Raw genomic sequence first — 27,878 nt, forward strand, 5'->3', positions numbered from 1 at the left:
CCCTCCTCCAGACCTCAGTTAGAGAAACTGTGCCCGGAAGAGCTGACAGTACAAGGAAAGGATTTTGGAAATCCAGGGCAAGACTCATACCAGCCACACCAATCACACCGTATAACTTGTGATAAACTTACCCAGTCAACAGTATGAACAACAACAGAGCATCAGTTCAACCCTGATGCAACAATAACATAGCCCTTATTGCAGCAATAACTATATACAAGTATTGCAGAAGAAGTCCGCACTTGGGACGGGCGCCCAGCATCCACTACGGACTACGAGAAATAGATTTATCGGTAAGTAAAATCTTATTTTCTCTAACGTCCTAGTGGATGCTGGGGACTCCGTAAGGACCATGGGGATTATACCAAAGCTCCCAAACGGGCGGGAGAGTGCGGATGACTCTGCAGCACCGAATGAGCAAACACAAGGTCCTCCTCAGCCAGGGTATCAAACTTGTAGAACTTTGCAAAAGTGTTTGAACCTGACCAAGTAGCCGCTCGGCACAGCTGTAATGCCGAGACCCCTCGGGCAGCGCCCAAGAAGAGCCCACCTTCCTAGTGGAATGGGCCTTAACTGATTTTGGCAGCGGCAATCCAGCCGCAGAATGAGCCTGCTGAATCGTATTACAGATCCAGCGAGCAATAGTTTGCTTTAAAGCAGGAGCACCAAGCTTGTTGGAAGCATACAGGATAAACAAAGATTCTGTTTTCCTGACCCTAGCCGTTCTGGCTACATAAACCTTCAAAGCCCTGACCACATCAAGTAACTCGGAATCCTCCAAGTCAGTAGTAGCCATAGGCACCACAATAGGTTGGTTTATATGAAAGGATGAAACCACTTTTGGCAGAAATTGTGGACGGGTCCGCAATTCTGCTCTATCCGCATGGAAAACCAGATAGGGGCTTTTATGTGACAAAGCCGCTAATTCTGACACACGCCTAGCCGAAGCCAATGCTAGTAGCATGACCACCTTCCACGTGAGATATTTCAATTCCACCGTTTTGAGTGGTTCAAACCAGTGGGATTTCAGGAAACTCAACACCACGTTAAGATCCCAAGGTGCCACCGGGGGCACAAAAGGAAGCTGAATACGCAGCACTCCCTTCACAAACGTCTGAACTTCAGGTAGAGAAGCCAGCTCTTTTTGAAAGAAAATGGATAGGGCCGAAATCTGGAACTTAATGGAACCCAATTTCAGGCCCAAAGTCACTCCTGACTGTAGGAAGTGAAGGAAACGGCCCAGCTGGAATTCCTCCGTAGGGGCATTCCTGGCCTCACACCAAGCAACATATTTTCGCCATATACGGTGATAATGTTGATCTGTCACGTCCTTCCTAGCCTTTATCAGCGTAGGAATGACCTCATCTGGAATGCCTTTTTCCGCTAGGATCCGGCATTCAACTGTCATGCCATCAAACGCAGCCGCGGTAAGTCTTGGAACAGACAGGGCCCTTGTTGCAACAAGTCCTGTCTTAGAGGAAGAGGCCACGGGTCCTCTGTGAGCATTTCTTGCAGATCTGGATACCAAGTCCTTCTTGGCCAATCCGGAACAATGAGTATTGTTCTCACTCCTCTTTTTCTTATGATTCTCAACACCTTGGGTATGAGAGGAAGAAGAGGAAATACATAGACCGATTGTAACACCATGGTGTCACCAGGGCATCTACAGCTATCGCCTGAGGGTCTCTTGACCTGGCGCAATACCTCTGTAGTTTCTTGTTGAGGCGGGATGCCATCATGTCCACCTGAGGCAGTTCCCACCGACTTGCAAGCTGTGTGAAGACTTCTTGATGAAGTCCCCACTCCCCCGGGTGGAGGTCGTGCCTGCTGAGGAAGTCTGCTTCCCAGTTGTCTACCTCCGGGATGAACACTGCTGACAGTGCGCTTACATGATTCTCCACCCAGCGAAGAATTCTGGTGGCTTCCGCCATCGCCACCCTGCTCCTTGTGCCGCCCTGTCGGTTTACATGAGCCACAGCGGTGATGTTGTCTGACTGAATCAGAACCGGTTGACGGCGAAGCAGGGCCTCTGCTTGACGTAGGGCGTTGTAAATGGCCCTTAGTTCCAGGATGTTGATGTGAAGGCAAGTCTCCTGACTTGACCACAGACCTTGGAAATTTCTTCCCTGTGTGACTGCTCCCCACCCTCGGAGGCTTGCATCCGTGGTCACCAGGACCCAGTCCTGAATGCCGAATCTGCGGCCCTCGAGAAGGTGAGCGCTCTGCAGCCACCACAGGAGAGACACCCTGGCCCTGGGGGATAGGGTGATTAACCGATGCATCTGAAGATGTGATCCGGACCATTTGTCCAGTAAGTCCCATTGAAATGTCCTCGCATGGAACCTGCCGAAGGGAATGGCCTCGTACGATGCCACCATCTTTCCCAGAACTCGAGTGCAGTGATGCACTAACACCTGTTTTGGTTTTAATAGGTCCCTGACCAGTGTCATGAGTTCCTGAACCTTCTCTATCGGGAGATAAACCCTTTTCTGGCCTGTGACCCGAATCATGCCCAGGAAGGGCAGAAGAGTCGTAGGAACCAACTGCGACTTTGGAATATTCAGAATCCAGCCGTGTTGCCGTAACACTTCCAGAGAACGTGCTACGCTGATCAGCAACTGCTCTCTTGACCTCGCTTTTATGAGGAGATCGTCCAAGTATGGAGACACCATAAAATCCCCCTCCTTCCAGGCTTGCAATGACTGCTCTCAGCGATTCCATCTTGAACCGGAACCTTTTTAGGTACACGTTCAGGGATTTTAAATTCAATATGGGTCTGACTGAGCCATCCGGTTTCGGTACCACAAACATGGTCGAATAATAACCCTTTCCTTGTTGAAGGAGGGGAACTTTGACCACCACCTGTTGAAGATACAATTTGTGAATTGCAGTTAACACTATTTCCCTCTCTAAGGGGGAAGCTGGCAGGGCCGACTTGAGGTATCGGTGAGGGGGCATCTCTTTGAATTCCAGCTTGTATCCCTGTGACACAACATCTATTGCCCAGGGATCCAACTGTGAGTGAACCCACTTGTGGCTGAAATTTCGGAGACGCGCCCCCACCGGGCCTAGCTCCGCCTGTGGAGCCCCAGCGTCATGCGGTGGATTTAGTGGAAGCCGGGGAGGACTTCTGTTCCTGGGAACTAGCTGTGTTGTGTAGCTTCTTTCCTCTGCCCCTGCCTCTGGCAAGAAAGGCGCACCTCGGACTTTCTTGTATTTCTGTGATCGAAAGGACTGCATTTGGTAATACGGTGCTTTCTTAGGTTGTGAGGAAACATATGGCAAAAAATTTGACTTCCCAGCCGTAGCTGTGGAGACCAGGTCCGAGAGACCCTCCCCAAACAATTCCTCACCCTTGTAAGGTAAAACCTCCATGTGCCTTTTTGAGTCGGCATCAGCTGTCCATTGCCGAGTCCACAGGACCCTTCTGGCAGAAATCGACATAGCATTTATTCTAGAACCTAGTAGGCTAATGTCTCTCTGAGCATCTCTTATATAAAGGACAGCGTCTTTAATATGCCCCAGGGTCATTAATATAGTATCCTTGTCTAAGGTATCAAGTTCCTCAGATAAGGTATCCGTCCAAGCTGCTACAGCACTACACACCCAAGCCGACGCGATTGCCGGCCTCAGTAAGGTACCTGAATGTGTATAAATGGACTTCAGGGTAACCTCCTGTTTGCGATCCGCAGCATCTTTGAGGGTAGCCGTATCGTGTGACGGCAGGGCTACCTTCTTGGATAAGCGTGTCAAAGCTTTGTCCACCCTAGGGGAGGATTCCCAGCGTAACCTGTCCGCTGGCGCGAAAGGATACGCCATAAGAATCTTTTTGGAAATCTGCAGTTTTTTATCTGGAGATTCCCAAGCCTTTTCACATGACTCATTGAGCTCGTGTGAGGGGGGAAAAGTTACCTGCGGCTTCTTTTCCCCATACATATGAACCCTCCTGTCAGGGACTGGGGTTTCCTCTGTGATGTGCAACACATCCTTAATAGCTATAATCATATAACGGATAGATTTAGCCAATTTTGGCTATAACTTTGCATCATCGTTATCGACACTGGAGTCAGAATCCATGTCGGTATCCGTGTCAATAATTTGGGATAGTGGGCGCTTCTGAGACCCTGTCGGCCTCTGCGACATAGGATCAGGCATGGGTTGGGACCCTGACTGTCCTGAGGTTTCAGCTTTGTCTAACCTTTTATGCAAGGAATTAACAATATCATTTAAAACCTTCCACATATCCATCCAATCAGGTGTCGGCGCCGTCGGCGGAGACACCACATTCATTTGCTCCCGCTCTGCTTCCACATAGCCTTCCTCATCAGACATGTCGATACAAGCGTACCAACACACCACACACACAGGGAATGCCCTTTTTGAAGACAGTTCCCCCACAAGGCCCTTTGGTGAGACAGAGAGAGAGTATGCCAGCACACACCCCAGCGCTATATAACCCAGGAATAACACAGTAACTTAATGTTAACCCAGTAGCTGCTGTATTTGTGTTTTTAGCGCCTAATTATGTGCCCCCCCTCTCTTTTTACCCTTTTTCTACCGTGATCTGCAGGGGAGAGCCTGGGGATCTTCTTCTCAGCGGAGCTGTGGAGAAAAAATGGCGCTGGTGAGTGCTGAGGGAGAAGCCCCGCCCCCTCAACGGCGGGCTTCTGTCCCTCTAAAATACATATCTTTATGGCGGGGGCTCATACATATATACAGTGCCCAACTGTATATATGCTTACTTTTGCCATCAGAGGTACATATGCTGCCCAGGGCGCCCCCCCCCCCCTGCACCCTTACAGTGACCGGAGTATGTGAGGTGTGTATGGAGCAATGGCGCACAGCTGCAGTGCTGTGCGTTACCTCATGTGAAGAACGGAGTCTTCTGCCGCCGATTTCAAAGTCTTCTTTGCTTCTCATACTCACCCGGCTTCTGTCTTCCGGCTCTGCGAGGGGGACGGCGGCGCGGCTCTGGGATCGGACGACGAGGGTGAGATCCTGTGTACGATCCCTCTGGAGCTAATGGTGTCCAGTAGCCTAAGAAGCAGGACCTATCTTCAGAGAGTAGGGCTGCTTCTCTCCCCTCTGTCCCACGATGCAGGGAGTCTGTTGCCAGCAGAGCTCCCTGAAAATAAAAAACCTTACAAAATACTTTCTTACAGCAAGCTCAGGAGAGCTCACTGAACAGCACCCAGCTCGTCCGGGCACAGATTCAAACTGAGGTCTGGAGGAGGGACATAGAGGGAGGAGCCAGAGCACACCAGAATCTAAATTCTTTCTTAAAGTGCCCATGTCTCTTGCGGAGCCCGCCTATTCCCCAGCATCCACTAAGACGTTCGAGAAAAACAGGATTTTAATACCTACCGGTAAATCCTTTTCTCCTAGTCCGTAGAGGATGCTGGGGACTCCAAAAGGACCGTGGGGTATAGACGGGATCCGCAGGAGCTTGGGCACACTAAAAAGACTTTGACTGGGTGTGAACTGGCTCCTCCCTCTATGCCCCTCCCCCAGACCTCAGTTATAGGAATTGTGCCCAGGAGAGACGGACATTTCGAGGAAAGGATTTTTGTTAAACTAAGGGCAAGAAACATACCAGCCCACACCACAAACATACCGTACAACTGGAGTAGCATGAAACCAGATAACAGTATGAACTAACAACAGCAACAAGCTGAACAAAACTGATACACAACCACGTGTAACCAAAAATAACCAGTATCAACCTAACTGCAAGGAACAGTCCGCACTGGGATGGGCGCCCAGCATCCTCTACGGACTAGGAGAAAAGGATTTACCGGTAGGTATTAAAATCCTATTTTCTCTAATGTCCTAGAGGATGCTGGGGACTCCAAAAGGACCATGGGGTCTATACCAAAGCTCCAGACCGGGCGGGAGAGTGCGGATGACTCTGCAGCACCGATTGAGCAAACATGAGGTCCTCATCAGCCAGGGTATCAAACTTGTAGAACTTAGCAAAAGTGTTTGAACCCGACCACGTAGCTGCTCGGCAAAGTTGATGTGCCGAGACCCCTCGGGCAGCCGCCCAAGATGAGCCCACTTTCCTGGTAGAATAGGCCTTTACTGATTTCGGCAACGGTAGCCCAGTCGAAGAATGAGCTTGCTGAATCCAGCAATAGTTTGCTTAGAAGCAGGATTTCCAATCTTGTTGGAAGCATACAGGACAAACAGAGCCTCTGTCTTCCTAGTAAGAGCCGTCCTGGCGACGTAAATTTTCAAAGCTCTTACAACATCAAGAGATTTTGGGACCGCCACAGCATCCGTAACCACAGGCACCACAATAGTTTGGTTAATGTGAAACGAAGAGACCACCTTCGGCAGAAATTGTTGCCGTGTCCTCAATTCCGCTCTATCCGCATGGAAGATCAAATAAGGGCTCTTGTGAGACAAGGCCGCCAACTCAGATACTCGCCTGGCAGACGCCAGAGCCAAAAGCATGACCACTTTTCAAGTGAGAAACTTTAACTCAACCTTACGCAAAGGCTCAAACCAGTGAGACATAAGAAACTGCAACACCACTTCAAGATCCCAAGGCGCCACAGGTGGCACAAAAGGAGGATGGATATGCAGCACTCCCTTTACAAAAGTCTGAACCTCAGGAAGGACGGCCAATTCCTTTTGAAAGAAAATAGATAAGGCTGAAATCTGCACTTTGATGGAACCCAATTTCAGGCCCACATCCACGCCTGCCTGTAAAAAATGGAGGAAACGACCCAAGTGAAACTCCTCTGCAGGAGAAGCTTTGGATTCACACCACGACACATATTTTCTCCAAATACGGTGATAATGTTTCGCCGTGACCTCCTTCCTAGCCTTAAGGAGAGTGGGAATGACTTCCCCGGGAATACCCTTCTGAGCTAAAATCTGGCGTTCAACTTCCACGCCGTCAAACGCAGCCGCGGTAAGTCTGGAAACAGGCAGGGCCCCTGCAGTAACAGGTCCTCTCTTAGAGGAAGCGGCCAGGGATCTTCCACTAATAATTCCTGAAGATCCGGATACCAGGCCCTCCGTGGCCAATCTGGAGCGACGAGTATTGCCTGAATCCTTGTTCGTCTTATGATCCTCAGCACCTTTGGAATGAGAGGAAGCGGAGGGAAAACATACACCGACTGAAACACCCACGGAGTTACCGGGGCGTCCACCGCACAGGTTTGGGGGTCCCTCGACCTGGAACAATACTTCGGAAGTTTCTTGTTGAGGCGAGACGCCATCATGTCTATCAGAGGAGTTCCCCAACGCCTTGTCACATCTGCAAATACTTCTTGATGAAGAGCCAACTCTCCTGGATGGAGATCGTGTCTGCTGAGAAAGTCTGCTTCCCAGTTGTCCACGCCCGGGAGGAAGACTGCTGACAGAGCGCTTACGTGCTGTTCCGCCCAGCGGAGAATTCTTGTGGCTTCTGCCATTGCCGCCTTGCTCCTTGTTCCACCTTGGCGGTTTACGTACGCCACCACTGTGATGTTGTCCGACTGGATCAGGACATGAAGACCCTGAAGAAAACTCTTCGCTTGCAGGAGGCCATTGTAAATGGCTTTTAACTCGAGAATATTTATGTGGAGAGAAGATTCCTGGCTTGACCATTTTCCCTGGAAACTTCTTCCCTGCGCGACTGCGCCCCAGCCTCGGAGACTTGCATCCGTGGTCAGCAGGACCCAGTCCTGGATTCCGAAACGGCGTCCCTCTGGAAGGTGAGAGCTTTGCAGCCACCACAGGAGAGAGATCCTGGCCCTGGAAGATAGACTTATTTTCCGGTGTATGTGTAGGTGAGACCCGGACCATTTGTCCAGCAGGTCCCACTGAAACACTCTGGCATGAAACCTGCCAAACGGAATGGCCTCGTAAGCCGCCACCATCTTCCCTAGCACTCGAGTGCATTGATGAATCGACACTCTTGTCGGTCTCAATACCTCCTTGACCATGGTCTGTATTTCTAGAGCTTCGTCCTCCGGAAGAAACACTCTCTGAAGCTTCGTTTATAGGATCATGCCCAGGAAGGGCAGCCGAGTCGTCGGAATTAAGTGAGACTTTGGCAAATTTAAAATCCAACCGTGATGTTGCAGAACCGTCAGGGAGAGTTCCACATTCTTTAACAATTGTTCCTGTGACCTCGCCTTTATTAGGAGATCGTCCAAGTACGGGATAATTGTGACGCCTCGCTTGCGAAGGAGTACCATCATTTCTGCCATAACCTTGGTGAAAACCCTCGGGGCCGTGGAAAGCCCAAACGGCAACGTCTGAAATTGGTAATGACAATCCTGCACCGCAAATCTCAGGAAGGCCTGATGCGGAGGATAAATCGGGACGTGTAAGTAGGCATCTTTTGTGTCGACTGACGCCATAAAATCCCCCCCTTCTAGGCTGGAGATCACAGCTCGAAGAGATTCCATCTTGAACTTGAAAGTTTTCAAGTATGGATTGAGGGATTTTAGGTTCAGAATCGGTCTGACCGAACCGTCCGGCTTCGGTACGACAAAGAGGCTCAAATAGAACCCTTCCCTCCGTTGGGACGGGAGAACGGGAACAATGACCCTCTGTTGACACAACTTTTGTATCGCAGCATTTACTTCCTCTCTTTCTGGAAGAGAAACTGGCAAGGCCGATACGAAAAAGAGGCGGGGGGGGGGGGGGGGGCATCTCCTGAAACTCTAGCTTGTACCCTTGGGACACTATGTCTAAGACCCAAGGATCCAGGGCCGATTGAAACCAGACCTGACTGAAGATTCTGAGACGGCCCCCCACTGGCACGGACTCCCGCAGGGGAGCCCCAGCGTCATGCGGTGGACTTGGTAGAGGCGGGGGAGGACTTTTGTTCCTGGGTGCCTGAACCTGCAGGCGACTTCTTTCCCCTTCCTCTACCCTTCGAAGCGAGGAAGGACGAGCCCCTACCTCGTTTGTATTTATTAGGCCGAAAGGACTGCATCTGTTGATGGGGCCCCTTTTTCTGTTGTGCAGGAACGTAAGGAAGAAAAGATGACTTACCCGCAGTAGCGGTAGACACCAGGTCAGCCAGGCCGTCACCAAACAAGACACTACCTTTGAAGGGGAGAGCTTCCATATTTTTCTTGGAGTCGGCATCAGCATTCCATTGATGGATCCACAGCGCCCTCCTGGCCGAGACCGCCATGGCATTGGCTCTTGATCCCAAGAGGCCAACATCTCTCGCCGCATTCTTTTGGTAATCTGCAGCGTCCTTGATATAACCAAGAGTCAAAAGAATATTATCTTTATCAAGGGTATCCGTATCAGAAGCTAAATTATCAGCCCATTCAGCAATAGCACTACTTACCCATACCGACGCCACAGCAGGTCTGAGCAATGCACCAGTAGTAACGAAAATGGCCTGCAAAGACGTCTCCAGCTTGCGATCCGCCGGATCCTTGAGAGCAGCCGTGTCAGGGGACGGAAGCGCCACCTTCTTGGACAAACGGGGTAGAGCCTTGTCGACATTTGGAGACGACTCCCATTTTTCCCTGTCATCAGAGGGGAAAGGATACGCCATAAAAATTCTCTTGGGAATCTGCCACCTCTTGTCCGGCTACTCCCAAGCTTTTTCACAAAGAGCATTCATTTCATGAGAGGGGGAAACTTCACCTCAGGTTTTTTCCCTTTAAAGAGGCAAACCCTTGTTTCCTGAACAGTAGGTTCGTCAGAGATATGTAAAACATCTTTAATAGCCACAATCATGTACTGAATACTCTTAACAACCCTTGAGAGTAAAGTAGCCTCATTAAAGTCGACATCGGAATCCGATTCCGTGTCGGCATCTGTATCTACCATCTGGGTAAATTAACGTTTTTGTGACCCTGAGGGGGTCTGCACCTGAGCCAAAGCATCTTCCATGGATTTTCTCCATGTTTGAGTCTGAGAATCAGATTTATCAAGCCTCTTAGACAATAAAGCCACATTAGCATTAAGTGTACTTAACATAGTAACCCAATCAGCAGTCGGCTGTGCCAACAGAGCCATCTCCAGCCCCTTTTCTGCGCCCCCAGTAACCTCCTCCGGGGAGGAACACTCAGCCTCAGACATGCCGACACGTAGTACCGAAACCCCCACACTCACACTGACCAATAAAGGGGACAGCCTACAGGGAAGCCTGGAGAGAGAAACACAGAGGGAGCATGCCAGCTCACACCCCAGCGCCTATATACTACACAAGTATAATATATATCAGTAGCGCTGAAATAATAAAAAAAAGCACCAATTTATCTGTGCCCCCATACCCCCCCATACCCCCCATTTTGCTCCCTTTTACTTGTGAGGAGCCTGGAGTTCCTGGGCCAGCGTCTCTGCAGCGGCTGTGAAGAGAAGAAAATGGCGCTGGTGAGCTGTGCGGCTAAGCCCCGCCCCTTCCCGGCGCGCTTCAGACCCGCTCAAATTTGAAAATGTATACTGGCGGGGGTATTATATACGGTGCCCGGGCACCGAATATGCCTTTAGCCAGTCTGGATGACCTCAGTAACTGCTGCCCAGGGCGCTCCCCCCCAGCACCCTGCGAGTGCCGTTGGTGATGTGTGTGGGAGCATGGAGCGCAGCGCTACCGCTGCACTGTACCTCGTTACTGAAGTCTTCTGCCGTCACTGAAGTCTTCGGTTCTTCTAATACTCACCCGGCTTCTTTCTTCTGGCTTTTGTGAGGGGGGTGACGACGCAGCTCCGGTAACAAGCAGCTAAGCGAACCAAGTGATCGAACCCTCTGAAGCAGAGCCCTTGAACTAAGAAGAAGTAGGTCTGCTTCTCTCCCCTCACTCCCACAGTGCAGGGAGCCTGTAGCCAGCAGGTCTCCCTGAAAATAAAAAACCTAACAAAAGTCTTTCTAGAGAAACTCAGTAGAGCTCCCCTAGTGTGTGTCTAGTCACTCCTGGGCACAAAGTCTAACTGAGGTCTGGGGGAGAGGCATAGAGGGAGGAGCCAGTTCACACCCAGTCAAAGTCTGTTTAGTGTGCCCAAGCTCCTGCGGATCCCGTCTATACCCCATGGTCCTTTTGGAGTCCCCAGCATCCTCTAGGACGTAAGAGAAGGAAATTTGCATAGCTATTAACCGGAGTCGTCTTAATAGTTGGATAGATGAATCTACCAGGACCAAAGATGTTTCCAAAATCCTTTTGATCTATATGTTGCCAAACATCCATTTTAAGATTTGTATCTCAAGAATGCCACCCATTGCACAAATGCCATTGAATTATCAAATGTCCTTTCTCAGACCAGACTTCTGGTAACACTCAGCATCACCAGTTTATATACCTATGGAAGCAGGCAGGACTTTAATTACCAGCAGCCCACAATACAAGCACAATACAGCAATCAAACATAACCCCATCATACGCCAATATTTTAAAATACATGTATAAAAAGCAGCATATTATTTCATCTAATTGTTTTGCTAACTTAATTTATTTTTACTTCAGGTATATAGTATGATGTAGCTTTGTATTTTTGGACTTGTGGTATTAAAACTTAGACTTCATTAATTTTCTTAATGCCCTTAACACTACCATATGTTTTACTGTACCTTTCAGTAATCAATCTAACAATTATTTAGATGGTCAGGTAATTAATCCAACTATATATATATATATATATATATATATATATATATAAAATTTGGCAGATAGTTTTCATCATCAGCCAAGGCTTCCACGCTCTCAGCATTTGAGAAGGAGAGCGAAATGACTGCATAGGAATAGAGAGATTTAAACCTCCTGTGAGGGGTGGACCTAACTGTGAGGAAAAGTACAGCCCATGGTAGAGAGGGGAGGGTTCAGTATATATAGGGACTGCTAGGCCAGCTTGGTCTCTCTTGCTGCTGAATTGCCTCTGGTGAGTGCTGCATTGCAGAGTCACTAGAATTTTTGCTAGTTTATTACTTTAGCATTGCACTGTGTTCTCTTTTGCCACCCCACTTCCATTCCACACTCTGCTTGAGATGGCCGCCTCTCGCCCCCGCCAGGACCCCAGCTCGCTACCGCTCATCCAGAGCCGGCCCTAACCAATATGATGCCCTAGGCAAGATTTTGGCTGGTGCCCCCTAGCACCACCGCTGGTTCTGCCTCTGACCTTGCACCTCTTTCCCAGCACCATCACCCCTCACCCATAGCAGACCTTGTACCCCCTATATTTTAAATAGGAACAGTTCACACATTTGATGCACAGCCCAAAAAGGGGCATCTTCTTGCTGGGAAGGGGCATGGCCACACAATAGTAACCCCAATTCCAATTACGCCACACAGTACTGCAACTTTATTCACATTTTATCTTGCAATAGTGTCCATAATTCATATTACATCATACAGTAGTATCACTTTACCTTATAAACGTTACTCCTCACAGTAGAGCCCCTTATTCACATTACATCATGCTGAATTGCTCCTTATTCACATTACACCACACCTTATTGCTCTTTATTCACATTAGATGACACAGTAGGGCCCTTTCTATATGCAACGCCACATAGTAGAGCACCTTATACACATAATGCCACACATTAGTAATGCATTTATACACAATTCCACACAGTAATGCCCCTTACACATGAGACACATTAATGTCCTTATAAACATAATGCACCTTACACATTGACAACCTTTATTAATGCCCTTTTACACATAATGTCCCTTACACATATGCCGCACATTATTAATGCCCTTATACACATAATGACACACATAGTGCCCCCTACACATTTGCTGCACATTATTAGTGCCCCTATACACATAATGACACACATACAGTAGTACCCTGTTACACATATGCCGCACATTATTAATGCCCTTATACACATAATGACACACATAGTGGCCCTTTACACATATGTTGCACATTATTAATGCATTTTTACATGACACACATAATGCTCCTTACACATATTTTGAACACTACTGCACAACCAACCCACTCACATGCACACAGCACTCACACTTCCACTAACACTGTGACCTCTGCCTCTGCTTGGATACAGATGTGTCCTCACAAATTTTGCATCAATGCTAACGTTGGGCACCTTTTTTTAATGAAAATGCATCTTATTTGCATTGCTATGTGGCTAGGATGCACAAGCAGCTTCTGCTGATTAAACTGATATGCAGCATGCCTATATACTGTGTGAGACTGTGGCTGTATCTGCATATGAAATGCTACATACAGAATATAGGCATGCCGCATATCATTTTAATCAGCAGAAGCTGATGATGCCCCTAGGCATATCAAATGCCCTAGGCAATTGCCTAGTTTGCCTATGCCTATGACCGGCTCTGCGCTCATCAGGCGGTGGGGCTGGGCCCGAGGATGGGCTGGCTGGCCCTGCTGCCGGCTACCCATCTTACGGGGCCGACGCGGGCGCCATTGCGGCTGTGGCTCGGCGGACTCAGTCCTCCTTGCCGCTGGTTTCCGGTCCGGTGTTACCAGCCGGGCGCGGGCGGCGGGGAGGGCTGGGGGCACAGGCAAGACGTCCGGAGGTGGCCGGGCATCGGCACTCACCTCCGGGTGCAGAGTTTGCGGCTCCAGTGCTGGGTTCGGGCGCCCGCGGGTGCGCGCATGCGCGCCAAGTTGGGCGGCCGACGGAGGCTGCTGGTTCGTCTCCCCTCTCTTCCCCCTTGTCGCGGCCGCGAGGTGGTGCCGGGCGAGGGGGGCGGAGCGGGCGGACGGCGGCGGCGAGTCGGACGAGGCCTGTCGCGGGGTCTTGTCCGACGGTCCTCTCAGCTGGGCCCAGTGGTGGAGGGATAGTGGCGGGAAGCGGCGGGCCGCGCGCACGAGGTGCGCGCACGCCCGCGCTCTCAGCAGGTGGCGCCGTTCGCGCACGTGTGCGCGCAGCGGCGCCACTGGTGTCCTCATCTCCCCTGCTGCCTCCCTTGCAGCCGGAGTCCGGCGGGGAGCGGCGGCGGGGGGGGACGTACCGGGGGCGAGCAAGGCAGCATGGAGTCCCGCCGAGGCGCCCTTCCCTGCGGGCGGAGGGAGCTCCGGCCTGCGGGGGGGAGGGCGTGCGCGGGGGGCCGATAGCGGCGGGAGCAGCGCTAGCGAGGGACAGCAGGCACAAGTTGGGGGCGGTGCCTGGTGGGGGACCGCGCCGCTTGTGGTCAGGGGCGCCAGCAGTTCCCCGGCGGGCCAGTCGGAGCTTCGGCCATCGGGCCCCCTGTTGGCGCCTGCCGGGCGCTGGGCAGGGAGGCGCGCGCCGGCATCTGCAGGGGCCCCCGCGGGTGCCGGCAGTGACTTTTGGGGAGGTCAGGACCCCTCCGGAGAGTTGGCGTCGGCCCTGTCGACAATGGTGGCGGCATTGGGCCCGCTGGCCGCTGCCGCATCCCCTGTGGCGGCAAGGCGTTCCGGCACGTGCGCGCTAGCGAGCGTGTCCGGTGCGCGGCCGGCGGCTCAGCGAATTGCTCGCGCTTGCCGTGATCTGGGGGCGGCCGCGGCGCAGCTGGGACACCGTCCCGTGCGGGACGAGCGGGAGCGCAAGGTGGGGACACCTTTGCCCCGGAGTGCTAGGCATGCTCCCCGAGTGGTTTCTGGGTCCTTTGCTCCGTCTTCTTCTTCAGGTGATTGCGGTGAAGTTGAGGTGGTTGGGAGCGACGAGGAAGATTTCGCAGCTTCCACACCGGAAGTCCGAGCAATCGACAGCATCAGGTGAGGTTGAGCAGTCGGCGTCTGGCTCCAGCACGCGCTCCAGTTCTCTCAGTTCTTCCTCTTCTTCTTCCCTGTCGTCGCCGGCGTCCGAAGTCAGTAGCACAACTAGGGCGAAAAAGCGCGCGACAAAATACGCCAAGAGGGCGGCGGGGCATCAGGAGAGGCGGAAGAGACGTAAGCGGCTTAGCGAGGACGCTCGCAGGGCCAAGAAGCGCCGCGATTTGCCTGGGGTAGTCCACTGCGATTACACGGCCGTGCTGCGGGGGTTGCGGGATAGCTGCCGTAGGAAGATCTGCAGGGGCGATTACGTTGACGCAAAGAAGGACTATAAGTCAGCGGCAGCTAAGAAGGGCATCGGAGCTGAGGCTTTCCGTACTTTCGACAACTGGCTGGCTGGTTTTTGCGTCTTTGCGGCTTGTTACCTAGAAGATAGGCCTGGCGAACATATGAACGTCATAAGATACCTGCACTTAATACACGATATGCAGCGCACATCGTCAGGCATCGAATGGCGGATGTATGACGAAAAATTCCGGGAGAAACAGGACTGCTTGCAGGTGATTGACTTTGGTTGCAAGGACGTGGAAGTCTGGCTCCAAGTCACCCGGACTTCTCAAGCCGCTAGGGAGCCCCGGAATCCGGGGGCGGACGGGCACCGCGCAGGGTCGTCCGCCCAAGGGACCGGCGCGGACGGCGGATCGGGCAAGACAGGTTGATTGGCCGTCCGTGGGGGGGGCAGGCCGCCGCGAAAGGGAAGTGCTTTGCATTTAACAATGCGTCCTGTTCCTTCGGCAAGCAGTGTCGGTTTCGACATTTGTGCTTGCAATGTGGCGGCTCCCACCCAGCCTCTACCTGTTTTAAAGGCAGTCGCCAGGGTGCGCGGGGTAAGCAAAGTTACGCAAGACCCGGCGCGAGCGGGAGCGCTCCGCAGGGCACCAACGCCAATTAATTTGGATGCAATGGCCAAATGGTTGGATTGGTATCCAAATAGTGCAGACGCTCAGTTTTTGTTTCAGGGTTTTCAGTTTGGTTTCGCTTGCCTGTTGCGAGCGAGGTATCGGTCCGGGCTCACCGGAACCTCCAGTCTGCTCGCGCCTTGCCGTCGGTTCTGCGAGAGAAAGTTGATAAGGAGTTACGGTTGGGTAGGATGGAGGGACCGTTTTGCTCACCCCCGGTGGATGACTTGGTCATCTCCCCAGTGGGGGTAGTTCCCAAGAAGACTCCAGGTGCTTTTCGGCTCATTCAGCATCTTTCTTACCCATCGGGGTCATCGGTCAACGACGCGATACCACCGGCTCATTGCTCGGTGGTGTACCAGTCGTTTGATGAGGCGATAGAGTTGGTCCGTAGTTACGGCCCTGGGGCCCTGATAGCTAAGATCGATGTGGAATCCGCGTTTCGGTTGCTACCGTTGCATCCGGACTCATTCCGTTTTATGGGTTTTCGGATCGGAGCGGAGTATTTCATCGACAAATGTTTGCCGATGGGATGTACCGTTTCCTGCTCGTCTTTTGAACGTTTTAGCACATTTTTACATTGGTGCGTGGAGTCTTCGTCAGGGGGTCATGGAGTTCACATTACCTCGATGACTTCCTGTGTGTGGGTCCGGCGAATTCGCCACGCTGCGGCGACTTGCTGTTCAGCATCCGAGCTCTGTTTTGTCACTTTGGCGTTCCTGTGGCCGAGGATAAAATGGAGGGGCCGGTTTCCTGTTTGTCATTCTTGGGTATCGAAATCGTCACGGTAGCGGGGTCGTGTCGCCTGCCTCAGGCCAAGGTTGCGAAGCTCCGCGAAGCTATCTGCCACTTCGTTAGCTCGCGCAAAGTCACGCTGCGGCAGGCGCAGTCCTTGCTGGGCCTTTTGAACTTTGCTTGTCGGGTAATCCCGATGGGCAGGGTTTTCTGCCGGAAGCTGGAGAGGGCGACTGTGGGGTGTGCCAGGCCGCATCATTTCATCCGCTTGTCCTCCGAGATTAAGAGGGATTTGGCCGTATGGGCCTCGTTCCTGGGGGACTTCAACGGGGTGCTTATCTGGCAGGCCCCAACGGTCGACAGCGCTCGGCTGCAGCTGTTTACCGACGCGGCGGGTTCCTCTGGGTTCGGTTGCTACCTTGTGGGATCTTGGTGCGTGGCCTCGTGGCCGGAGGAATGGTATCGCGAGGGTTTAACTAAGGACCTTTTGCTGCTGGAGCTTTTCCCCATTATGGTGGCGCTGGAGGTTTGGGGCGATCGTCTGGCTCATCGCAGCATCTTGTTTAGATGGGACAATCTGGGCATGGTGCATGCGATCAATAACCAGAGGGCGAAGTCGCTGGTGGTCCTGAGGGTGCTGGGGCCGTTGCTGCTGACATGCTTGCCTGAGAATGTATGGTTCCGCGCGCAGCATGTGCCTGGGCTGGAGAACGGAATTGCCGACGCGTTGTCCCGAGGTCAGTGGGAGAGATTTCGTTTGTTGGCACCCGAGGCCGATGAGCAGGGGTTTCAATGTCCCGGTTATGTCTGGCAGGTGATCGGGCCGGACTGGAGGGTCTAGCGATGCGGTCAGTGGCTCCGAACACGCTCAAGGCTTACGGACAAGCTTGGAGCGAGTGGGAGGAGTTTGTCCGAGGACGAAGTCAAGAAGGTAAGAGTGGGCATCGGATGATGCTTTCTTTTATTTGGCAGCTGTTTGTTACGGGTAGGTCCAGAGCGGTGGTGTCCCGGTACTTAGCTGGAATTTCATTCTTTAATAAAATCAAGGGTGTCCCTGACGTGACAAAGAGCGGGCTTCTGCTTAAGGCGATGAAGGGGTGGGCACGCGTGGCGCCAACGCCGCCTGATAGGCGGCGGCCCATCGATGCGACCTTGCTACCGGCTGTCATCAAGGCGGTTGGCGGTATCGCGTCGTCTATTTTTGAATCGCTTCTGTTCCGGTTGGCGTTCTCCATGGCTTACCACGGAGCCTTTCGGGTTTCGGAGCTGGTAGCGCCATCTAAGCGGGCGGATTCGCGCATGCTTCTCGAAGACGTGGTGGTGGGTGAGAGGTCCTTGCTGTGCAGATTGCGTCGCTCTAAGACGGACCAAGTAGTTAGAGGTCGATGGGTCACCTTGGTTTCGTCGCTGGAGGAGAGCATTTGCCCGGTGAGGTTGGCATCGAAATATGCGGCAGTTCGGCCCGGTGGGCAGGGGTCGTGGTTGCTGCATTATGACTGTTTACCCTTGACGAAATATCAGTTTCGTTGGATGCTGGGTCGCTGTCTGGCGAGCTTGGGCCTTCCACCCGCTGCTTTCGGGACGCATTCCTTCCGCATCGGGGCTGCGACGTCGGCTGCGTCGGCAGAGTTTTCCGTGGCGGAAATCCAGGCAGTGGGGCGATGGAAGTCGTCGAGTTACAGACGATATATTCGCCCCGTTGCATGATTTGTTTGTTTGACTAACGGTTCTGTTTATTTGTAGTTGTATAAGTTCATGTTGTGAAGTTCAGTACGTCCTTGTGTAGTGTGTCTGTTTGTCTCCCCTGTGTATCCTACTCAGGGATTAGCTACTCGCCGCTGCTGGCAGCGGGGGTCTGGAGTTCTTTTGCGATTTTTTGCCTGACTTGAGGACTGAATTCTAATCTACAATTCGGCTGATCAGTTCTAATCAAAGTCCCTCAGAAGGTTTTTACGCTTTCACCTCCAGCTGAGTTCTTACATGTTTTTTCCCATTTTATACCACCCCCCCCCCCCCCGTTTATTTTCCTTATATTATTTTGATTTTTCCTGTTGTGTGTTTATGTTCTGCTTCAATTGGCTGGAAGCTTGTGCAGATCGGCTAGGCCGTGACTTCTGCAAGACACGAAAACACCATTTTTTCTTTTGGCAGATCCTTCAGGTTAATGCGTTTAATAAACTCTGCTTTAGATTCTTATTAACCGATTTTTTACCCCTTTCCTTCTCTTCAGGTTGGGTAGAAGATGATTTGGCAATCTGGGTGGTTGGCCACTCTTATGTGTACTGGGCAGCCAGGTTTTTGGCCTCGGAGGGGGCACAGATGTTTCCTAGGGCTCATGGCGTTCGTTGGCTTGGTTGGCGGGGGATGATGTGGAAAGATCTGAAGAGTAGATTGGTCAGTCAGGTCAGCGAGCATGGAGTCCCTAGGGTGCTGGTTGTCCATTTAGGTGGCAACGACCTGGGGAAGAGGACATCTTTGGAGCTGCGGTGGGCCATGATGAAGGATCTGGCCAGTGTGGCCGCAGCATAGACCAATTGTGTCTAGGTGTTCTCTATGATGGTGCCAAGTTTGAGTTGGAGAGGTGTGGCGGACGGTCGCCTGATTGATGAGGCCAGGCAAAAGGTGAATGGGGCTGTGGCGAAGTGGGTGTTGGCACACGGAGGCAAAGTGGTTCGCCACCCTAGGATTCGGTTTCGTGACAGTCACCTTTTTCGGCCTGATGGTGTGCATCTGTCCAAGGAGGGGATGATGCTTTTCCTGGAGGATCTTTTTCTGGTGTTGCAGGAGTTAGGTTGAGGGTATGGTGGCGGTGCGAAGACTCTGGGGAGGAGTCTTTCGCTGTTGGCGGAAAAGAACGGCAGGTTGTAGTTTGTCTTGTTAGTTGCAGTGATTTACAGTTTTGGTGTGGTTTAGGTGCACTCACCTCCATTGACTTTTAAGGCCGCTTGACCACCCGTCCGGGGGCAGCGTCATCACCCATCAGGGTGGGTAGTCACCGTGGGGGTCTGAGTCGGGCACCTATTACCTATTTTTATAGTTTGTGTTAAATTAGGATCGTTTGGAAATTTTATGTTTTGAGGTTATCGTCAGTTGATATATAGCCGTTCTTTTTTCTGCCACCATATGCCGGCTGAATCGGCATGTTAACTAAAATTTTCATTTTACAGGTTTTCTAATGGTTAGGGTACAATAAATAGCTAACAATTTTCTGCCAAATTCAAGTCTCCGTGTCATTATTTCTTGGTATTAAAGGTACTGAATGCTTTACTTTTGAATAAGGGGTCCACACATTATCATTAGGAGGTTTAGGAGAGCGAAATGACTGCATAGGAATACAGAGAGTTAAACCTCCTGTGAGGGGTGGACCTAACTGTGAGGAAAAGTACAGCCCATGGTAGAGAGGGGAGGGTTCAGTATATATAGGGACTGCTAGGCCAGCTTGGTCTCTCTTGCTGCTGAATTGCCTTCCCGCCCTCCAACCCTGTTTGGTAGAGGTTCTGGCACGGAGTGCCTTGGCTTTGAATTGTTAGTGTGGTTTTATCGTTGGCTATTTGTTGGCGGAAAAGAACGGCAGGTTGTAGTTTGTCTTGTTAGTTGCAGTGATTTACAGTTTTGGTGTGGTTTAGGTGCACTCACCTCCATTGACTTTTAAGGCCGCTTGACCACCTGTCCGGGGGCAGCGTCATCACCCATCAGGGTGGGTAGTCACCGTGGGGGTCTGAGTCGGGCACCTATTACCTATTTTTATAGTTTGTGTTAAATTAGGATCGTTTGGAAATTTTATGTTTTGAGGTTATCGGCAGTTGATATATAGCCGTTCTTTTTTCTGCCACCATATGCCGGCTGAATCGGCATGTTAACTAAAATTTTCATTTTACAGGTTTTCTAATGGTTAGGGTACAATAAATAGCTAACAATTTTCTGCCAAATTCAAGTCTCCGTGTCATTATTTCTTGGTATTAAAGGTACTGAATGCTTTACTTTTGAATAAGGGGTCCACACATTATCATTAGGAGGTTTAGTGTTCAAGAGATATCATGTGCTAATGCCCTACCACATGCATTACAAGTGACAGAAGACAAATCCAGAAAATGGGGGATTGTAAAAAGGAAATCAATGAAGCAATCTCTGAATGTGTTAAATTGAACAGATAGGACCTTCCTTCTACCACTAAACAGGGCAACACCACCAAGCATTTCATTTTTTGCAAGCATATATTTCACTGCCTCTGAAAATGTTTGTGACCCAATACCACACCATTAGCTACAAAAGAAGTATTTTAGTAGTGAACAATTTTAGTAGTCAAATTAGTTAGTTATTAGCTCATTGAGAACAGAAAGCTGGCTACATTTTAAGTCAGGGATCTTTAAATGCGATGGATGTGTGAAAGGTCTACTTACTGTACATGAACAGGGGATTACTTTATTGATTCCCACTTTGGCAAGAAATAGGTAATTAGATACCATCTGTCCAGTGAAAACAGATGTATTGTGTACTTGATTTCCTGTCCCCTCATTGTTATGTATGTTATTGGGAAAAACAATTAAAATGCTGAAGGAAGACTTGCCCAACGCTGTTCCTCAAATTAAAAGACTTTGATCATTGTGGATACCGATACTCCACCAGTAACCAGAGATTTTGCAGCTATGATATATAATGTCACCAATTTCATATTTATGCCTATCGACCATACACAAGTTAAGAGGAACTGACTACAATAAACTTTTGCTATGAAAGTGCTGATATTTTCCATGCTATTTGCATGCATATGAACCTGGAATTCCATTTTTCAGGAAACCATAGGAAAAAACAGAAAATGGGACATCTTAAGCACTGGTATGGACATTGAGGTAATGCATGGGAAGTAGTTAGTTCCACGTTTAGATTGATATTAAACCCTGTAGTTGATATAAAACATAATAACACATTCAGTGTTATTATGTAAAGAGTAATGATATGGTATGGAAACAAGCAAGGACAGAAAGTACTCTCTTTTTATGAGACCCTCAACCTACTGTAATAATATATAAAAATGTACTTTTAATAGTACACGCTATAATAAGACCACTGCGATTGAACACAGAAAACAACGCAACATACACAACATCTAGCCACTCTTAGTGTTGTCGTGATGCATATGCACGTTCACACGCATCGAGGCAGCGACTAGGTGTACCTGTGTGTTACTATTCGCACCCAGGACTAGAAAATACAATGTCTATGGGCCGTGGGCGCGAATGTACGCATGTGCCTGTATACGTGCACGCTACCAACGGCAATCTAACAGCAGGTGCGAATAACTGCACAACAGATGAGAGCAGCTACATCTGTATCAATAATTATAAACTCTGTTGCGTTGATTAAAAGACCAAATTATGACAGACAATGTTGAAAAAGGAGGACGGAGGAGAGAGAAGAAAAGATGTGACCTTAAATCCTAGTAGAGGAATTAGCGTAGACGATTAAAATAGGGTTAGCTGATACAGCCGGTGCAGCACAGAGGAGGGTGGTTGTAAATAAGGAAATGAGTACGTGATAATAAAGAGAAAGCAACAATATTGAAGTATAATACACAACAGAGAAGTATAATATTGTTATCATATATTTATTTTACATAGCATTGTCTGGGCAATATCAGTCCCTACCCCATTTGAGTTTACAGTCTGAATTCCCTAACTTACAAACGCACACTCACAAACATACACACTGGGGTTAATGTTATCAAAATCCAATTAACCTATCCAATCATGCCTGCACTGGAATATAACATACAAACTCCTCACATTTAGATCCTGGTCGGAAATTGAACGCACAACCTCAGAGCTATGAGGCAGTAATGATAACTAACCACACTGCCATGGCGCCATGCTGTCCACACCTATAAACTATATATGGTAATTAGAAATCTTTATGAATAACATAAAACAACACTTGTGAGAGGTATTATGAGGTAAGAAGTTAGTATGCGCTGAAGGTGAAATCATAAACTGGAAATAAAATGAATCGTACTCTACGAACATTGTAATTAAGCTGTTTTAGGAAGCATAATTTGCACACGTTCCAAGGCAGCACATATAGCAAGTTAATTAGCTGGAAAGAGACAAGAACTCACAGGAGAGTGTTGGATTTAGGGGGTAATTCAGACTGGATCGCTGCAGCGGCAGTGATCACAGTCTTAATTTCTTTGTGGAGTGCGCACAAGCAGCGCGCCCCCCGAGAGCCCAGTGAGATGCTATCAGGTAGAGGCGATCACAGCCAGTGAGATGCTATCAGGTAGAGGCGATCACAGCCAGTGAGATGCTATCAGGTAGAGGCGATCACAGCCAGTGAGATGCTATCAGGTAGAGGCGATCACAGCCAGTGAGATGCTATCAGGTAGAGGCGATCACAGCCAGTGAGATGCTATCAGGTAGAGGCGATCACAGCCAGTGAGATGCTATCAGGTAGAGGCGATCACAGCCAGTGAGATGCTATCAGGTAGAGGCGATCACAGCCAGTGAGATGCTATCAGGTAGAGGCGATCACAGCCAGTGAGATGCTATCAGGTAGAGGCGATCACAGCCAGTGAGATGCTATCAGGTAGAGGCGATCACAGCCAGTGAGATGCTATCAGGTAGAGGCGATCACAGCCAGTGAGATGCTATCAGGTAGAGGCGATCACAGCCAGTGAGATGCTATCAGGTAGAGGCGATCACAGCCAGTGAGATGCTATCAGGTAGAGGCGATCACAGCCAGTGAGATGCTATCAGGTAGAGGCGATCACAGCCAATGAGATGCTATCAGGTAGAGGCGATCACAGCCAGTGAGATGCTATCAGGTAGAGGCGATCACAGCCAGTGAGATGCTATCAGGTAGAGGCGATCACAGCCAGTGAGATGCTATCAGGTAGAGGCGATCACAGCCAATGAGATGCTATCAGGTAGAGGCGATCACAGCCAGTGAGATGCTATCAGGTAGAGGCGATCACAGCCAGTGAGATGCTATCAGGTAGAGGCGATCACAGCCAGTGAGATGCTATCAGGTAGAGGCGATCACAGCCAGTGAGATGCTATCAGGTAGAGGCGATCACAGCCAGTGAGATGCTATCAGGTAGAGGCGATCACAGCCAGTGAGATGCTATCAGGTAGAGGCGATCACAGCCAATGAGATGCTATCAGGTAGAGGCGATCACAGCCAGTGAGATGCTATCAGGTAGAGGCGATCACAGCCAGTGAGATGCTATCAGGTAGAGGCGATCACAGCCAGTGAGATGCTATCAGGTAGAGGCGATCACAGCCAATGAGATGCTATCAGGTAGAGGCGATCACAGCCAGTGAGATGCTATCAGGTAGAGGCGATCACAGCCAGTGAGATGCTATCAGGTAGAGGCGATCACAGCCAGTGAGATGCTATCAGGTAGAGGCGATCACAGCCAGTGAGATGCTATCAGGTAGAGGCGATCACAGCCAGTGAGATGCTATCAGGTAGAGGCGATCACAGCCAATGAGATGCTATCAGGTAGAGGCGATCACAGCCAGTGAGATGCTATCAGGTAGAGGCGATCACAGCCAGTGAGATGCTATCAGGTAGAGGCGATCACAGCCAGTGAGATGCTGATAGCATCCCTCCGGGCTCCGGCCGGGGCGGACGCTGTGCGTGCGCACTCCACAAAGTAATTCAGACTGCGATCACTGCCGCTGCAGCAATCCAGTCTGAATTACCCCCTAATTCCAACACTCTCCTGTGAGTTCTTGTCTCAGCTGTGCAATATAACCGCTCTCAGCCTGCCAGGCCTTTGCAGCTTAGCCACGCCAAGCATATTTTCACCCTACATGTGTGACTTATTGTGTAATTAAAAGACACAAAAGTGACACTACTACATTGCCAGTTTACACTGATCAATTTCGTTTGCAACATTTGTACATCTGTTTGTGAATAAGGGCTTAACCCATTGTTTATGTACATCCATGGTGTACGTAAACAATTATTTTTTTGTTTTCATTTTAAACCAAATACACAGCATAATGTACACGTTATGTTGTACCCATTAACTAGACACAGTTTTTGCTTGTGTTTATGTATGTACAGATGGGCTGTCATATACTACTGCTGTAGTTATGCCAAGCATCCCTTTTCAGCGCATTCAATTTTACAATGCAGCAGCCCTGATTTCTTTATTACACCAATTTCTGATGTTCTTCGTATACAGATTCAGGCGCAGGGCCAGATGTAGTAAAGCCTTAAAAAGTGATAAGGTGGATTGAGATAAAGAACCAGCCAATCAGATCCTAACTGTCATGTCGCAGGCTGTTATAAAAATGACAGGAGCTGATTGGCTGGTAGTTTATCACTCTTCATTTTATCACTTTTCAAGGCTTAGGTGGTAATTCAGACCTGATCGCCAGGGTGCGTTTTTTGCAGCCCTGCAATCAGACAGTCGGCGCCTACAGGGGGAGAGGTAAAGTCTGTACAAGTGTGCGTTAGCTTCTTTAGCAGAGCTGCACAAACATCACTTTTTGCAGTCTCTGTGCAGCCCAGGTCTTACTCAGCTGCTGCGATGTATTCCTGGTGATCGTGGCCGAAGCTGACGTCAGACACCCTCCCTCCAAATGCCTGAGCCCGCCTGCGTTTTTCCGGACACTCCTACAAAACGATCAGTTGACACCCACAAACGGCCACTTCCTGTCAATCACCTTGCGATCGCCCGTGCGAGCGGTTTTTCCGCACCATCCCGTCGCTATTCACCGATGCCCGGTGCTGTTGTGCGACGTGCCAGCGCATTGCGACACATGCGCAGTTCACATCTGATCGCCTGCTGTGCACCCTTAGTACATCTGGCCCTCAGTCTCACAAACAGATATACAAGTATCACATGAAGCAGCGTAGTGGTGCAGCAGTGCAATGAAGCGGTTCTATTGTATCGCATGCACATATGAGCAAAAAAGACACTGCATCGATCGGCGTAGCTCACTCGCGCCACATGGTGTATTGAGGCTAGGTGTTTAAGGACACTTCTGTACTCTGATTAAAAACTGTAACAAACTGTAACATGATCAATTAGGTAGATAATAGGATAAACTGTTGGCTACTTATCTGCTTGGCTGAACTATAACACAAATTAATTTATTGACAGCTTAAAGGAACATATGGGGTCATTCAGATCTGATCGCTGGGCTGCGATTTTTGCTGTCCTGCGTTCAGATAGTCGCCACCTACAGGGGTAGTGTATTTTCGCCGTGCAAGAGTGCGATCCTATGTGTATGCGGAGCTGCTAAAATTCAGTCTGTGCAGTCTCCAGTGCGATAGAATCAGGCTGATCGGGGCCGGACACCCTCCCTGAAAATGCTTGGTCACGCCTGCGTTTTCCTGAACACTCCCAGTAAACGGTCAGTTACCACCCATAAATGGCTTCCACCTGTCAATCACCTTGTAAATGGATTTTTCGATCACTGACCGGCGATGCCAGTTGTTGTTGTCCAAAGCGTGTGCGTATGCACCGCAATGCGCATGCGCTGTTCTGACCTGATCGCCTGTTGTGAGAGTAAACACAGCAGAGATCAGATCTGAATGACACCCATAATCCGCACAATGTATATAACTGAATGACCCCCATAATCCGCACAATGGATATAACTGAATGACCCCCATAATGCACACAATGGAATTTAAATACTTAATGATTTACCTTGGAGATAATTTGCAACCATTCTGTATGTATGTAGAAAGTTTCCCAGAAGCGGCCAACATTAGTCCTAGATAGGGTGGGGAAGGTTTCATTGGTCTGGAGGAGAATTCTGGATGGAACTGCACACCCACAAAGTATGGATGCCCTGCAGACAGAATGCGCTCATAAATAATCATATGGATAAGCATGTACAGTATATAAAAGCATGTGAATCATAAAACAGCAAAAAGCATGCATATCTAAAAAACCCCAATTGTTGAAATTAAATTACCACAGCAACTTAGCCACAATAATTCACAAGACCAACAGCTTGGGGATATTCACAGGGAGTACCTGATTATAAGGCGGAAACGGGATGGGGATGGAATCCCAGAGGTCAGTATACCAACACCGGGATCCCGGCCATCAGAATGCCGGCAGTGAGGCGAGCACTACAAAGACCCTTCCGGGCTTGGTGGCTCGCTGCGCTTGCCACAAGTTCTATTCCCACTCTGTGGGTGACGTGGACACCCACGAGTGGGAATAGCTCCGGCGCAGCTGTCGGCATTCTATATTAATTACATCTTGGCGGAAACAGATGCAAATGGTCAGTATCTGAATAGAGTGCACATGCAATGTGAATTTACACATCTTTGCGTATACCTGTCCTATTTTGAGTCGGATGCCACTTGGCTGGAAAGGTCTTTCCATGAAATTGGGATTTTCAGGATGGGAACTGGGTATTGATAATGCAAGTGCACGGAACGTGCGTACAGTGAAGGGAAGACTTTCTGACATATCTCTTGCACTTAGCATGAGGCTGGTGCTAATTACGATGGATGCGGTGGGCAGCATAACCCCTGATGATGGAATATTCACATTAACAAAATGTAGTAAATCAGGCTACTCTGGCCACATGCAACAACAGTCACTGTGTCTGACTCACAATCAGCATCAGAGTGTTTTGTTTAAATAAATAGCACAAGTACCTACCTCACAATGTGCCAACTGAGCTTTTCACTTCACACTGCACTATGCTATTGGGAGGCATTCAAGTTGCCGGCTGCCGGGATCTCGGCGATCAGGATACCAATGCCGGAATCCCGACACCATGTGAAATACAGGTGGACTCAATCCTGACCGCCACCGGGAATCCCCCCTCGAGTGGTGGCCCACGCTACCACCAGAGGGGGAAAATAACCCTGTGGTTACCGGGCCCAAAGCGTGGTGAGCGCAGCAAGCCCGCGAGGGGACACACTGCACTAACTGCCGGTATTCCGGCTGTTGGGATCCCGGCATTGGTCTCCTGACCGCCGGGATCCTGCCAGCCGGGTCATCATACTGAATCCAGGCTACTGAGTGACTGAGTAAAGGAGGCTAGCGCACACTGCAACCCCCCTCCCCCCTCAGCAGTACTTAACTGTATCATGTGACTAATTCAATTATCATCCATCTGTATTCATTACTGCCAACAGAATAGCAAGGAGCTGCAACATTTCTACTTTTTCTAAATCCATAGGGGACACTGGGATACAGGTTATGGTGGGGTACAGGCTGGGTCCATGGAGCCGGGGCACTTAAAAAAATGAACATCCTCTCTATTCAAAGACATGGCTTTCAAACGAAGCAGGTAAGTTTGAAAGCCATGTCTTTGAATAGAGAGGATTTGTTGAAAGAGTAAAGTACTGATGCCTTGATAAGGAAAGTTCCCTGGGTGAATGAGTTTAACACAGCCAGTAAAAGAACATATAAACAGGTCAAACAGATGTGGCCTATGATTACCTCTGACCCTAGTCTACATGTTGTAAAGTACAGTAAAATTATGCCATGTTACACACGGAGTGCCAACATTAAAGATCTTGTTGTTAAAAATGATTTGACAGGGGGTGTGTGGCCTAGCTGCTGAAAAGG

The 27,878-nt window shown here is 49.8% G+C and overlaps 1 protein-coding gene across 3 annotated transcripts in view; it reads right to left on the minus strand.

The window, feature by feature from the left end:
- Positions 1-27,878, minus strand: part of CTPS2 (CTP synthase 2) — an 848,459-nt gene that overhangs the window by 202,881 nt on the left and 617,700 nt on the right. For all 3 annotated transcript variants that reach the window (XM_063955808.1, XM_063955806.1, XM_063955807.1), the window contains one exon: positions 25,989-26,133. In XM_063955808.1, the coding sequence (XP_063811878.1) occupies positions 25,989-26,133 (145 nt within the window). The remainder of the gene's footprint in view (positions 1-25,988; positions 26,134-27,878) is intronic.

The sequence above is a fragment of the Pseudophryne corroboree genome, chromosome 2 (genome assembly GCF_028390025.1).
Source record: "Pseudophryne corroboree isolate aPseCor3 chromosome 2, aPseCor3.hap2, whole genome shotgun sequence".
In the NCBI taxonomy this organism is placed as follows: domain Eukaryota; kingdom Metazoa; phylum Chordata; class Amphibia; order Anura; family Myobatrachidae; genus Pseudophryne; species Pseudophryne corroboree.